The sequence below is a fragment of the Bufo gargarizans genome, chromosome 3 (assembly GCF_014858855.1).
Source record: "Bufo gargarizans isolate SCDJY-AF-19 chromosome 3, ASM1485885v1, whole genome shotgun sequence".
NCBI lineage: Eukaryota > Metazoa > Chordata > Amphibia > Anura > Bufonidae > Bufo > Bufo gargarizans.
Window position 1 is genome coordinate 56,375,940 of NC_058082.1, and position 16,059 is coordinate 56,391,998.

Below are 16,059 nucleotides of genomic sequence, written 5' to 3' on the forward strand. Positions count from 1 at the left end.
GAGGATGAGCGACTCATGGCTGCACAGATCATAGGGAGAACTGTGCAGAGAGGGGATAGAGAGGATGAGCGGCTGATGGCTGCACAGATCATAGGGAGAACTGTGCAGAGAGGGGATAGAGAGAATGAGCGGCTGATGGCTGCACAGATCATAGGGAGAACTGTGCAGAGAGGGGATAGAGAGGATGAGCGGCTGATGGCTGCACAGATCATAGGGAGAACTGTGCAGAGAGGGGATAGAGAGAATGAGCGGCTGATGGCTGCACAGATCATAGGGAGAACTGTGCAGAGAGGGGATAGAGAGAATGAGCGACTCATGGCTGCACAGATCATAGGGAGAACTGTGCAGAGAGGGGATAGAGAGGATGAGCGACTCATGGCTGCACAGATCATAGGGAGAACTGTGCAGAGAGGAAATAGAGAGGATGAGCGGCTGATGGCTGCACAGATCATAGGGAGAACTGTGCAGAGAGGGGATAGAGAGGATGAGCGACTCATGGCTGCACAGATCATAGGGAGAACTGTGCAGAGAGGGGATAGAGAGGATGAGCGACTCATGGCTGCACAGATCATAGAGAGAACTGTGCAGAGAGGGGATAGAGAGGATGAGCGACTCATGGCTGCACAGATCATAGAGAGAACTGTGCAGAGAGGGGATAGAGAGGATGAGCGGCTGATGGCTGCACAATTCTCCCTATGATCCAGTAGCAAACTTGTCCTGAGTGGGGACAACATCTGTGATGCACCGCCCCTTAGAGGGAGACCTGGCCGCCGTCCTGACACTCTCTCTTGTCTTTACAGCCACACTTATACTAGTCAAGTAGTCACCTAGTCTGCATATCACAAATAAGCAGGAGAGTGTGCATCTTTACTGCAGTAGGGAGCACGAAGTTATCAGCTATAGCGGCTGCTTATCTCCAGAAGAACAAAGGACAAGTTGAAAATGCAACACTCCTGAGACAGAGCTACTGTCAGGTTGACCCCGTACATATTACTCCAGTATTAAAGGAGTTTTCTGAGTTTTCTGTCCTCCAACACCCTGGACCCCCATCAATCACTGTTTCAGAATGCATCGGTACTTGCAGTGGCGCCACGGCCTTCTCCCTTCTCACCAAGCACAGCGCCAACCATTTGACAGTGGCTGTGCTTGGTATTACAGCTCAGCCCAGTTCAATGGGGCTGAGCTGCGCCTAGGCCATGTGACCAATGCACATGACCTCACATGGCTTAGGGAAAGCTGCGGCGGTACTGAGAGTGCTGGCGTGGGTCCCGTGTGTCGGACCCCAACCCATCAGATACCGATAACCTATCCAGAAAATCCTTTTAAGGTATAAAGACTGCGCTACCGCTCACCGACCAGGGTCATCTCCTGAGACTTGTGGTTCCACAATGTCCGTTGGTGCTCAGTGCCAAACAGAAGACTCTCCAAAATATTCCAGGTATAGAAGAAGCACGGCACTCGCCATTAGACAAGCTTGCAGTCTATGTACGTGAAACGGCTGTCGGCCACCCTGTGTGTATCGTGCTATACTCGTGATTTGTACATGTTATGGAGCTAATAAAAGAATATAAGTTTGTCTAATGGTGAGTGTCGTGCTTCCCCGTACACATTAGATCTTGCATGTATGGCCAGATTACCACCAAGGCTCTGATCGGTCATCCACCCCGGAGCCAACACCGAGGGGCAGAGTTCACGTTCATTGATGACCGGGTTTTGTGAAACGACAGAATATCATGGTACAAGGAGATAACGCTCTGCCTTGGTCCTGGCAGACCGTAAAATTTATTGCTGTGTGCCTCGCTCCTTGTACTTTAATATCCCGAGGCAGTGGTTAGCACTGCTGTCCTAGGTTTGAATCCGACCAAGGACAACATCTGCATGGAGTTTGAATGTTCTCCCCGTGTTTGTGTGGGTTTCCTCCCACAACCCAAAGACATAGTGATGGGGAACTTAGATTGTGAGCCCCATTGGGAACAGTAAGTGATAATGTCTGTAAAGCGCTGCAGAATATGTCAGCGCTATATAAGTGCATAAAATAAATAAAATCTGAAAAAAATAATGATGGGGTAAGGTGGAATCACAACACTGACTTGTGTAGTATTCTTCTCTCTCCCCCACTGCTTTCTTTCTTGTTTTATATGTAAGGGAACTTTTCCACTTGCAGCCTGTTTTCATTTAGTAGATGGAAGCCGCATCCTAAGAGATCATTGATATTAATGGGTTCCATCAGGATTGAGAACGGCGGCGTCCGCTGGGATGTTCTACCTAGAAAATTTTTTAATAGTCTGATCCCATTAAAACCAGTTTGATCCAGATTCTTGCAACATCGCTGCGGTCTGAACAGGCCCTGAGCTGTTGGGATAAAGAGCCTCATTTGCTTACATCTCTGATATAGACCACTAGACCATTGTCATTTGCTCTAATTCGATGTGCAAAATGCAAACACATGTTTGAAGGGTTCGAAACGTACACTTGTGTTCTATGAAGTAAAGCTGGTCATGAACTTTAGATATTAGCTGGAAAATCCCTTCAATTTCATTGGGATTGAGGAGACTGACCGGTTACGTGACCCCCATTAGCCATTGCAGTCCCTGAGGACGGACTCTTCTCTAAGCAGAGAGCCGACATTCATCTCTTGTTTGTTCTCTCCATATATAAGGCAGGCCGTATACTGGTCCTGTCCTTTAGAGGAGTTGGTGTCGTATTCCTTGGCCCTGTCTGATGGACAGGTGTGCTCATTGTCATACATCTCATAAGACCTTGTGGCTTTGTCCTCCGGTGAATAGGACTGTGTCACACAATATCTGGACGTGATTGATCATATTTCAGTGCTGGTTAAAAAGGATTGCTGATCTATTATAGTCCTATCTAATTCAATAGCAAATGGTACGGTCGTGTTTGCAGTTGTAGTCATTGTTAAAGATGCTTGTGGACAGTTACTCATCTCGTGGCCATTTAAAGTTGCCCCCTGTATTTTAGATGTAATTCCAATGTAAATGTCCGTCTGCTGTGTCTTGCCCAAGTGGATCTGGGAAAGTAAAGTTTCTGCTTGTCGAAGCCTCGAAGGTTGTGAAGGGAGTCTTATTGGCCAGGTAATGCCCCCTGGGAAAAGGGATTGTAAGGAAGCTGGGTCTGCTTGGATGGCCTCCTTTTAAATGGGTTGTCTCATCTTGAGGCAATGGGATCATATCGCTAGGATATGCCCCTATTGTCTGATAGGTGTGGGACCCGCACCTAATCTCCTAAATAGAGCCTCCCTCCATAATTTTTTTTGGGGGCCTCTGAAAATAGCCAAGCGCTGGCTCTGCTATATCTGTCGGGCCCATAGAAGTGAATGGGAGCAGTGGCCGGCTCCCATTCACTTCTATGGGGAAAGCGCTTGGTGATGGCCGGACTAGAGTCCTCCAGTCACCACTTTGGCCCACTCCGTTCTCAATATAGGTGCGGGTCCTAGCAGTGTGGCTATAACGATATGCCCCCATTGTCTCAGATGACATAACCCCTTCAAGTCAACATCTGGCACTTGGAACATGACTTGGTAATGTATGCCAAAACCAAAATAATTTTTTATGGGTTTCGGGTAATAATGTTTCTCCTCATGGTGACTACCAAGTAGGCCTAGGGAGTCCTGCAGGGTAGGTGTGAATATAGAAGCAAGACCATCAGTGAAATAAGATGAACTAAGGTGAGATATCTGCTCACCTCTATGGTTGGGCTCAGGGCACAACAGCTTTTAGCGCTGGCTGCTGCTCGCTGTCCTGCCGGATTCAAGGGTTGGGACCAGAAGATTGACAATAGGAATGAGTAAGAAAGGGACATGCTAGCGGTGGTGCGTCAAAGCAAAACTCCAAATGGAAAAAGATGATGATGGCTTATTTGCTGTATGATGCATTACAGGACTGCACTGGTCCCTTCTTCAGGTCAGTTATAACATGTCATGTCAGTTAAGTTGCAATCAACCTGACGAAGGGACTAGTGTAGTCCCGAAACGTGTTGTCATCCAGCAAATGAAGGATTCATAATCTATTTCCGTTTGGGGTCTTGCTTTGAAGCAGCGCCGCTATTAAGTCCCTTTCTTGCTCATCCCTATTGTCAATAGCTGGCAATAGACAGTCTGCTTTTGTCCTCCTGGATAAGCACTTATTTATTTTGCCCAAGTGCAGGTTTTTCCAGTCTCTAGTGGTGGTAGCTTTGGAAGAGATGTGCCCTTCACATTATAGGACATGCTGGGATCTCCGCACTGCTCAGCAAGGGCGGGTGGAGCGCAGTACATACATAAGCTGAAGGGAAAATACAGTCTGTGCTAGCAGAGCAGCGGTCATACGTTCCAGCACTGCTTCCCACCCATAGGGCTGCGTTAGCATCATGGTCCTTATAGTGATGAAGTGACTAGTAATAAAGACAGAACAGGTAATAGTTGCCTAAATACTTATGTAATGCATATTTATTGGGTTGGGGGGGGGGGGTGTTGAGAGTGAAATGTGCTTGTGGTGCATCCGCTTTAATGGGTCTATTACAGATTACTACGTGAATGTCTGTCTTCTTTTTGACGATCAAGCTCATGAAATTATAGATTATTTTAGGGGAGGTGATGTGGGAACTGAGCAAGCGGCACCCTAGTCTCTCAACAGGGTTCATTGTGAATGACTTGCTGATCCTAATCCATCATACTGCCTTGTGTTTGTGCATTAGAAGAGCCACGAATTGATTTACTAAATTCCTTGCTTCTCCAGTGCTGATTCTCCAGTGGTACCTGTCGGTCTTTTTATTTTCGTGGATGTGCCGTAAATCAGCATGACTGCTGCAGCCAATCACAACCGTCAGTGGTGATGTTAGCATGTCATTGCTGGTGCCAGTGATTGGCTACAGACTTAGTAACATGAACTTACGGCATGTTCTAACTCTTGGAAGATAAGCAAGGACTGTGGGGGTCTTTCTTCGGCAGTCCCATGGAGATAGAGTGGCCTCTCGCGTTTCAGACTTCTTCGCCAGTCATAGGCGGGCAGAAATGACCCTTTCTCATGATCAGGGTTCTCATGAGGTTCCAGAGGTCGTACCTCCACAGATCATACTCTTATTGCCTGTACTTGGTTGTCTGGCATCTTGGTTCCAAGTTCTTCCACTCTGATTTGGTTTCCATAATGCAGCCTACTTTCCCAGCATGCCCGAGGCGTTGCAGAGATATACGAGGTGGCATCTCCTCACACCGCTCTACTCTAAGGGCAACAAGTGATAGGTCAGGGTCCCAGATTCTCAGTATATTCTTAGGTGATGCAGCTTCACCCTGTTCACCCCCATGCGTACTGCTTGTGACATGTTTCTTCCTGTCAACACTTATTAGCAGGAGGTTGGGTTGAGCAGTGTGAAGCTGCCTACCATAGGATACACTGGATATTCTGCATACAGGACACACAAGGAAACACAGTATGAGTCTGGGGAGTTCATAACTCTGCAGCTAATCGTTGAGTGGAGTAGTCTTCAATATCACTGTACTTTGTCTCCCTTAGATAAAAGACGTATCTTCAACTGCTCTCTATGCATGGAGGAAAAATACAGAGGAGCTGGGTTGGGGAGGGGAGGTGTCTGAGAGCTGACAGCAGGCATTTTAGAGGTGATGATGTAATGCTGTAGTTCACAGGAAGTCAGCTACACAGGAGAGCGAGCTATGGACTACATGGATGTTAATGGTAACTTGGCATTATACTGCATGTCCAAAAAATGCTGGAATGCTTTTTTTAGGGCTCATGCACACGAACGTATTTTCTTTCCGCTTTCGTTTGTTGTTTTTGCATACCGTATGTGTAACCATTTACTTCAATGGGTCTGCAAAAACAACGGAAGGTACTTAATGTGCATTCCGTTTCCGTATTTCCGTTCCGCAAAATAGTGCATGTCCTATTATTGTCTGCAAATCACGGTCCGAGGCCCCATTCAAGTCAATGGGTCTGCAAAAAATACGGAACGCACATGGAACACATCCGTATGTCGTCCGTATTTTGCGTATCCATACTGTATAAATGCGATGCCCAGCCCATATTGCTAATGTGTTTGGTGATTAATAAGTTACTGTCTGTTTCCTATCCGCAAAAAAGATCGCATACGGATATGTTTTGTGGAATAATGGAAAGGAAGAGGACTTAAATCAGAGGAAAAAAAAACAACTCTGATGTGGAACAACGGATCTGTGAAAAACGGACCGCAAAACAACAACGGTCGTGTGCATGAGGCCTAACTCTGTGCATTGTGAGGTGTGTATCCTGTTGTTCTAATGCTGCTCTTGTATATCCTAGTGTCCCGATGGGAAGCACCTGGAAGGACTATCCAAACAGCTGGACTGGGACGCACGTAAAATTCAGAGGTGGTTTAGGCAGAGGCGGAATCAGGATAAGCCAAGCTTAGTACGAAAATTTTCAGAGAGCATGTAAGTAGAAAAGGCATACATATACTATACATATGTTTTTTTTTTTTCTGTTTATATATATTTTCTTCCAATACCAAGGAACTATAGAAAAATATTGCAGACATGTTTCCTACTGTGAGGTTGGATGGTATGTACAGCATGCCAAGTAAGTAGACTGTAGATATCACACCTTCTGCTTTAAAGGACACATGACAGATCATATTGTCAAAAAAATGGAAGTGTTTGATTTTTCTCCTGTGTTAACGCCCACAATGCCTGCACGTTTTGCAGTACAGATGGAAAGATGTGCACATAGTTTGGCCTCGTAAAAGCGGCCTGGGGTCTACTTTCACACTGGCGTTTTGGCTTTCCGTTTGTGAGATCCGTTCAGGGCTCTCACAAGTGGTCCAAAACGGATCCGTTTGCATTCTGAATGGAACAGGATCCGCTCAGAATGCCTCAGTTTGCCTCCGTTCCATTTCTATTCCGCTTTAGAGGCGGACTCCAAAACGCTGCTCGCGGCTGAGCCAAACGGATCCATCCTAGCACACAATGTAAGTCAATGGGGATGGATCCGTTTTCTCTGACACAATCTAGCACTATAAAAAACGGATCCGTCTCTCATTGACCTATCAATGGAGTTCATGACGGATCCATCTTGGCTATTAAAGATAATACAGATGGTTGTATTATCTGAACGTATCCGTCCATGACGGATCCGGACACAAAAGGCGAGTGTGAAAGTAGCCTAAGAAACTAAACCAACTAGAATTTTTTTTTTTTTGCTAATGCTATAAAATAAAAAAAAACAGCACGATATACCTTGTTAAAGGGAACCTGTCATGTGGATATTTGATTATAATCTAACCAATTATATACAATCATTAACTACTAAAAAGTACCTTAGATGTATTCACTTACTGGTGTGACAGATGGTTACCTCATAATATACACACAAAGATGCCGCATGCTAATGAGCTGATTTGAGTCCAGCGTGATGTCATGGAGTCCAGCGTATATTTAATTCAGAGCCATAGCCACTCCCCTGCCCACCTGCTGCTGATTCATATGGAAAATAACTGTCAATCAGCAGCAGGTGGGGGGGGGGGGGGGAGAGTCAGGAGCTCATGAATATTCAGGACTCCTCATAATCAGCTGGAGCTTTTCAATACAAGATGTTGGCAGATTGACTGGGTCAATTAAAGAAAGTGAGCCAGCATTTTGCTAAGAGAATCACTTTTTTATGTTGCCCTTAGTTAGGACACCATAAAACTGGTGACAGGTTCCCTTTAATTATACCTTTTATGCATTATTTTTTTAGCTTTATTATTTTTGGATACTTGTATTGTGAGAAATCCTAGGTGTGCCCTACATTCTATCAGACTGAGGTGTGGCCGTGATCAGCTGTATTTCCTTCTTACTGAACTAGTCCACACAACCCTTGGACATCCCAGGTTATGTTAGAGTACATTTTACCGGCCCTGATATTACAATATTGGTACTGGCAGTGTAGGGCATGATGAGTAGATGTCAGTGCGCTTTTTTTTTTTTTTTTTTTAGATCGGCTTCTCCGTTGCCCCGCTGTGTCCCTCGTTCTCTTTTGTACGGTAATTAATAGCATCGGTATTGGCATTTTTTTGCCCTCTCCCTTGAGAAATGCGGCCGTCTCCTCCTCCCTGTACCGATGCTATTGATTATCATACAGGGCGGCAAAAGAGAACAAGGGGCACAGTGGGGCAACAGAGCAGCCGATCTGGAAAAAAAAAATTGCCCGCTGATATCTACTGATTAATGCCCTACGTTGCCAGTACTAATATTGTAATGTCAGGAGGACCAGTGAAAGGTCCTCTTAAATGCAGATTTCACATGTACACATGTGGACAAAATTTTTGGTCCACAAGGGTCACTAAAACTGACAAGTAAATAAATAATAATGAACAAAAATTTACTGAAAATCCACTAAATCGGACATTGCTTATGAATTGTGGTTTAACAGAATAATTATAACTCAGTGAGACTTGTGCACCTGTCCGCAGGTATTTTGGCCACTCCTCAGGTCTGAAGGCTGCCTTCACCGGACCTCATGGTTCAGCTCCTTCCACAGATATATTGGGGCTCAAGCATTTTGAGACTGAGCCGGACAGTTCAGTCCAGAATGTGCCTTGATAGTTTTGAGATTTCATTGTACCCTGCACAGATTCAAGACACCCTGTGCCAGATGCCGCAAGGTAGCCCCAAAACATAACTAAGCCTCCTCCATGTTTCACAGTAGGTACAATGTGACGGGGGTCTTTTATCAAACTGGTGTAAAGTAGAACTGGCTTAGTTGCCTGTAGCAACCAATCAGATTCCACCTATCATTTTTGACAGCTGCTTTGGAAAATGAAAGGTGGAATCTGATTGGTTGCTAGGGGCAACTGTCAGTTCTACTTTACACCAATTTGATAAATCTCCCTCCAATGTTATTTTGTTTGCTTCATTTTTGCGTCTGTGAACATAGAGCTAATGTGACTTACAAAAAAGCTCCAGTTTTGTCTCCTGTTCAAATGACATTCTCCCTGAAGATTTGTGGCTTGTCAATAATATAAATTTTTGCAAATTCCAGTCTCGATTTAACATTTTTTTATGATTTTCTTTCAATAGTGGTTTCTTCTTAGATCTTCTTCCATTGAAGGGGTTGTCTCCCTTCAGTAAGAAGCATTTATTATGTAGAGAAAGTTAATACAAGGCACTTACTAATGTACTGCGATTATCCATATTGCCTCCTTTGCTGTCTGGAGTCATTTTTCCATCACATTATACACTGTTTGTTTCCATGGTTCCGGACCACCCTGCAATCCATCAGTGGTTGCACAATATAGGAAAAAGGGTCAGTCTCTCTGGTGGCTGGGACCATCGGAGTGCACATAGGCCAGTGCTTTTTCCTATATTGTGCAAGCACGACCACCACTGATGGATTGCAGGGTGGTCCGGAACCATGGAAACGAGCAGTGTATAATGTGATGGAAAAATGAATCAAGCCAGCAAAGGAGGCAATATGGATAATCGCAGTACATTAGTAAGTGCCTTGTATTAACTTTCTTTACATGATAAAGGCTTCTTACTGAAGTGAGACAACCCCTTTAAGTCCACTTTGGCTAAGTCAAGGATGGTGCATCTGACACTGTTGTACTTTTTACCTTGGAGTTCGCCTTTACTCTCTTTAAAAGTTTTCTGGGCTCTTTGGTTACCATTCGTATTATCAGTCTCTTCAATTTGTCATCAATTTTCCTCTTGCAGCCACGTCCAGGGAGGTTGGCTACAGTCCCGTAGACCTTAAACTTATGAATAATATGTGCAGCTGTAGTAACAGGAGCATCAAGCTGTGTGGAGATGGTCTTGTAGCCTTTACCTTTAACATGTTTCTCTGTAATTTTCTATCTAATCTCCTGAGACAACGCTCTCCTTAGTTTTCTTTGGTCCATGTTTAGTGTGGTTACCACCATGATACCAAACACCACAGTTACTACTTGTCACCCTCTAAATAGGCAGACTGACTGATTACAAGTTTGGGGACACCTGTGATGCCAATTTCAGGACACATCTTAGTTTAACATGTTCTTATGGTCAAATTATTTTAAATCTTTTCCATCATTTTTGTCCAGGCCAGTTTCAATATTATTATTATTTTTTTATTATTATTATTATTATTCTGTTGAATCACAATTTAAAAGCAATGTCTGATATTCAGTAATTTTTTTTAAATTTTTTTTTTTTTGTGAGTTTTTCTTTAACGGAAGGGTACCAACAGTTTTGACTGTGTACTAATCCATGTAATCTGGATGTATACAGTCAGTGCATAAAATGAATAAAAGACTAGTTGGGATGGGGCTTTGGTTCATTGCAAAATCTCCAGTATAGTATCACAAATGGATAAACCATGGAGTCTTAATCGTTTTTCTCTTTTACTTTCTGATTGACTATATCTCTTTCCTTTTCTTTGTAGGTGGAGGTTTCTATTTTACTCGTATATCTTTTCCTATGGAGTATGGTGTCTTTGGACGGTAAGTAGTCTGCGTGTACGTCCATCACAACCAAGTTCCGAGAACAGGGATTATACAGCAAACGGGCAGAAAATCACTGCCAAGTTCCAGAATCACACTTTCGGAAAGTGTCAGCTGACGCAAGGCCTGTGATGGGTGCATAGTTTTCAGCAATGTAGGCCGTGTTTTAGTCAGTGAATGGAAATTGGCAACTTTTGTAATGTGGTTTTGATAGTATAAGCTAAACAATGCGTGATCCGGTGCCTGGCAGAATAGCTTTCTAGCTGGAAGCAATATACGGTATTTTTCTCTGCTCTTACACTTGCCAAGTTCAAAGTGCAGATGCTTCCTGTCTGCTAATTAAACATTAGCGATATATTCAGTCTTATGGTGTGTGTACACCACAAACTTTTAACTCTTTATATCCACAAGTGGGCACATGGGGCACTGGCATCTTTACTGTTATGGACCGAGCAAGAGGATTCTCTAAACTGTGGTTTATAGTCTGCAATGTCTGTAGAAAACAAGCAGGGATAGGATTAGCAGTTAAAGAGGGTTACCTGGTTTAGAATGGTCCCATTCAAATGGCTTAAACATTTCTTAAAGGGGTTGTCCGGTTTCCTATATTGATGACCTATCCTCAGGAAATTGACCAACCCCTTTAAATCTATACAAGGACGGTGCCCCGTGCAGAGCCCTCATCTGTTGGCTGGTGTAGAAAACTGGTAGTAATCAAATCTCCTCTTGATCTGGAGGATCCGCAGAGAGTGGTTGAACACCTCCTGCATCGGTTATGCATATATACTTCCATATATCCATGTTCAGTTAGATGCAGGTAAAAATATTATTGGGTCATGAACCTAATTTACAAACTCATAGGTAGTGTCGTAGGCTTTCACAGGACTTATTGACGTCCCCCCACACTGAGGTGAGCTCATGGAAAGAGACTGCACTCTTAATAAAGGGTGCATCTGCAGTCATTCAGTTTCTATTCATCTGGAGCCCCCATCATCCAACAGAGCTGCCTGCTCAGTCTGTAGCTCTGATCTTTGAACCCGTGACAGCTCATAAATACTCATTATGGCTCAATTCACACTGGCTTGTCACACTGATAAGAATATGGCTTAAATAAGTGTTTGAGTTTCAGGAGATCACAGATAAGAGATTCACATGAGCCATCAGATGATGGGATTCAGTGTAAATGGAGAATCCCCCTGCTTTGCAAATACACAAATTATTATTTTTAATAATGACCAATTGAAAACCAATATTTTAGCACAAAATTAGTAGAATACAATAAAAAAAATCTGTCCAATCCTATGTGGTTTTATAATGGAGGCTTTTTTTTTTTTCTTTAACATAAAGTAAAATCCTGACTGCAGCGCCATGCTGCAGAATTTTTCATTTTTCTGAGTGTCCTTTTAAAGCTAGCCTGTCATAAAATATTCAGTCATAGTTAAGTTCCATGTAAATGTCCATGTACTTTTGGCCAAGTAGTGTTATATCTGCTGATTCGTCAGATGTTTTTTTTTAGGTGAAATTCCACTTTAAAAGAAACTTTCTTCTGCACCAAACTTCGTTTTTAAGTAGAACGCTCTTAGGCCTCATACACGTGACAGTATTTATTTTTTTTCCAGATCCGATATGCATTTTTTTGCAATATGCATGCAAACCAAATCATTTTGTATAGGTGCCGCAAAAAAAAAAAGAAAGTAGAACATGTCCTATTTTTACAGTGAGGCCCGCGGAAATTGTGTGATGCACACTGCAGGTATCCGCATTTTGTGGACTGCAAAATACATTGGATCGTGTGTATGAGGCCATAGAACAAACATAATTATTTTTTATTTTTTTCGTTAAAGAGAATAATTTTATTTTTATTTTTTTCGTCTGCACGTGAAGATTTTATAATCCACTTTGTATTTTCTTTTCCCTCTGCAGACGCCTTGGCTCTGGGATACACGACAGTGCTGGTACAACTACCCCTATCAGGTAGGGTTGCTGCACTTTCATCTGACAGTCAGGTCTTGAACTGTCAAAACTGTTCCTGTGCAAACTGCGTGGTAGTTAACATGATGCTGTAGTAATATTGTGCTAGCAGTGCAAGTAAGTAGCATTGAGGGTGGCCATAGACATTATTGGGTGGGGGGGGGTGAGATCAGTAGGAAAAGCTTTCGGCCAGACATGCTGACGGCTGTCTGAAGTGTTCGGCCATGTTAAAGCAGTGTTCCAGGTATAACACGTTATCCCTTTTCCACAGAATATGGAATAACTGTTAGATTAGTGGGGGTCTGACTGGTGGAACCCCCCCTGTTATGAGAATGGGGTGCCCTCCTATGAATGTACTGGCGGTTTGGACATGCGCAATGCTACTGCAATCATCTCTGAGCGACTGCCAGAGATGGCAGAATACCGCGCTTTACGATCTCCAACAGTTCCATCCACTTCAATTGAACCTTTGCTTCCTTGAAATGGGGGACACAGGGCCCCCATAGTGGTGATTGGAGAGTCCCAGTGGTTTTACACCCACAAGCCTATACAGGGAATAGGGGATAACTTTTTGTAACTGGAAAACCCTTTTAGCGTCCATTGACACGTCCGCATCCGTTCCGCAATTTTTTGCGGACTCATTTATTTTTAATGCACAGTGTGCTGTCCGCATCTGCACTTCCATTCAGCGGCCCCGCAAAAAAAGTAGAACAGGTCCTATTCTTGTCCGCAGCCACGGACAAAATAAAGGCATTTCTATTATAGTGCCGGCCATGTGCGGTCCGCAAAATGCGCAACGCACTTGGCCGGTGTCCATGTTTTGCGGATCCGCAATTTGCGGACCGCAAAACAGTTGCGGACGTGTTAATAGGCCCTTACTGGGTCATACACAGTAGCAGAGACTTCATAGGGCAGCGTGAAAGCAAGGAAAGCATGTGTCTACTCTTCCTGCTCTCTCTTCTGTTCTGCTAAGACAGCAGTATGCGCAGATCTATGAGAGAGATGTTCCAGTTTTATGTAGCTGTACTCATTGTAAAATCACATTCTATGAAACTTCATTTGATTCCTCATTATTTTCACAATGTCTGCAGTCGTGAAGGGGAACATCCGTATTTACCTCCATATGCTGTAAGGCTGTCCTTGCACAATACTGCTAACAGCGGAGTGCATGTGTCCCGTCTGGATAATCCTCCTCCAGAAAAGTCTGAGCCATTGGCTATATTCTACTGACCCGCACCAAACTATCAGGAGAGGAGAGGGATTAGTGCTGCTGATGTATGTAGGTCACAGGGGATTGTGCGGACTGGATACTGTTGTATGCACCTCTCATTTGTGAGCCGGACTTTGCCAGTTCTTGGCCTCCTGATATAAACCGGGATGTTTCTATTCATGGACAGCAAACAGAGATCTCAATAATAGTGAGGAATTGAAACAAAGTGGAGGACCAGGAATTGTCATTATATAATGATTGATGTATTCACATGACGTTTATGGCATATTGATGGGTATGGGTCTCGCCTTAAGGCTACATTCACATGAATGTGGTGTTTTGTGGATCCGCAAAACACGGACACCGGCCCATGTGCGTTCCGCGTTTTTCAGACTGCACATGTTGCGGCTGTCCTAAAAAATGCCTATTCTTGTCAGCAATTGCGGACATACCCAGAATTTCACCCAGACAGCCCCCCTGACGAGCATCGGAGCAGTTCATGTTCCGATGATATCCTTTGCCCTGCGCTGAATCGCGCAGGGCAAAGGCATTTTGTGGATTTCCAGTGATGAACCGGGCTGCCAGGTGGAGGCTTCCGCCCAGCCTGTAAGACGGCTAGGGCAGCACTAAAACCCACCCATCGGAGCTGGTGACGTCACCGAACACACTGTGTTATAGTAAATAAAAGAGCATGAGATGCTCATGTCAGGGGGAGCTGCTTGGGTGAAATTATGGGTATGTCCGTGTTTAGCTCTGAACCTGGACAACCCCTTTTAAAAAAAGGTCCTGTGCAGGTCCTTAGTAGGGCAAACTGCTGTAAGAGTGACTGCACATGTGCAGAAAATAATCTGCACTGAAATCGCACACAAAAAATTCACATACATTTGCGCTATTTATTGCAGTTTTTGGTGTGAATTTAATAGGAGTTTTCCTGGATCTTATCCTTGCATTGAAAAGGGTAAAATCCGCACAAGAAAAACTCAACAACAATTGACATGCTACAGACTTCAAGATCCGCGCAGCAGGTCTATTTCTGCTCCTAAGAAATAAGTGCACATGAGATTTGTCTGACCTCATACACTTTGCTGGTACTGTACTACGTTGCGGTTTTTCCACACAGAATCCGCTCATAAAAACCTTGGGTAATCTGCAGCCGCTCTAAGGCTCTGGTCACACTGCCGTTAGTTTCTGTTGTCAGAACGATGTAGAATATTTCCTGCAAAATGGTAAAAACGGGAACCTGTTGGACCCATTATAATTCAATGAGATGGGATCATGTACACAGTGGATCTGTCATAACCTTTATAGCTGCTATAACTGGTTGTGATTAATGCAGAAGTCTGTATCATAATTTTTTCATCTTCGGTGTGATGTATGTGTTTGATTACATATTGCTATTAAAATCTTCATCTTGTGTTCATGTCTTCAACAGCCACTCACGCAGGCTCTGTACTACTATTATATTCAAGAGCTGGCGTTCTACTGGTCCCTAATGTTCTCCCAGTTTACAGATATCAAACGTAAGGTAAGACATCTCACCAGAAGTATGAGGGTATACACTGCTGTCTGCTTCTCGTAAGTAGAAAATCATCTGTCCTTAGAACTAATCAAAGTTAAAGTAGCACTCCCACAAAAATTTGTATTGTCTGACCTGTCAGAAAGGTACATGATGTAAACTGTAGTAAAGGTAATCTTCTTACCAGACTGTATTTGTGAGCTATAACCTCCCTTCTGATCCTCAGCTGTGTCATGGGTCAACACTCTGATTTCTTGACTGAGACAGGACAAGAAGCCAGTCACTTCTCTATTCATTCCTATGGTAGTGACATTGAGGATCCCATAGGAATACATAGTGAAACTGACTTTGTGTCCACACATAAGATGCTTTGTTATTTGGAAAGTCTGATGGCTGGTCACATGACACAGCTGAGTAACCGAAGGGAGGATATATGCACCAATCGCAGTCACCAGTAAGAAAATTACTTATTTTTTGCATTGCATTTTACATCATGTACCTTTCTAACAGGTCAGAGAACAAACATTTTTGTTGGAGTGCTTCTTTAATGGATCCCCAGGATAGGTGAGCACAGTAATATAGCCCCACCGATCACTAGAACAGGGGGCAGCAAGCTCCCCCCCCCCCCCCCCCTTTCCTTCTCACTACATGCCAGCTATTGATGAGTGAAGTAAGCTTCAGATCCTAGATCCAGAGTTGCTTCGCACAAAACTTCGAATTAATGCTGTGAGGAAATCCGTCTCCGTACAGCATTAAAATGTACAGCCTCCGATGAGGCAAAGACATTTATTCGCGAAGTCTCACGAGACTTTGTTGAATAACTTTGGTATTTGATTTTAAAACTGAAAAACTAGTTTAAAACTTGGATCCGAACTCTGCTTCGGTTCTGGGGTACCATTCGGATCTCTGTACAGAATTAATC

The 16,059-nt window shown here is 43.7% G+C and overlaps 1 protein-coding gene across 2 annotated transcripts in view; it reads left to right on the plus strand.

Annotated features, from left to right (window-relative positions):
• CERS5 (ceramide synthase 5) overlaps positions 1-16,059 on the plus strand; it is an 88,166-nt gene that overhangs the window by 39,544 nt on the left and 32,563 nt on the right. For both annotated transcript variants that reach the window (XM_044286945.1, XM_044286946.1), the window contains exons 3-6: positions 6,291-6,421; positions 10,386-10,443; positions 12,364-12,414; positions 15,054-15,146. In XM_044286945.1, the coding sequence (XP_044142880.1) occupies positions 6,291-6,421; positions 10,386-10,443; positions 12,364-12,414; positions 15,054-15,146 (333 nt within the window). The remainder of the gene's footprint in view (positions 1-6,290; positions 6,422-10,385; positions 10,444-12,363; positions 12,415-15,053; positions 15,147-16,059) is intronic.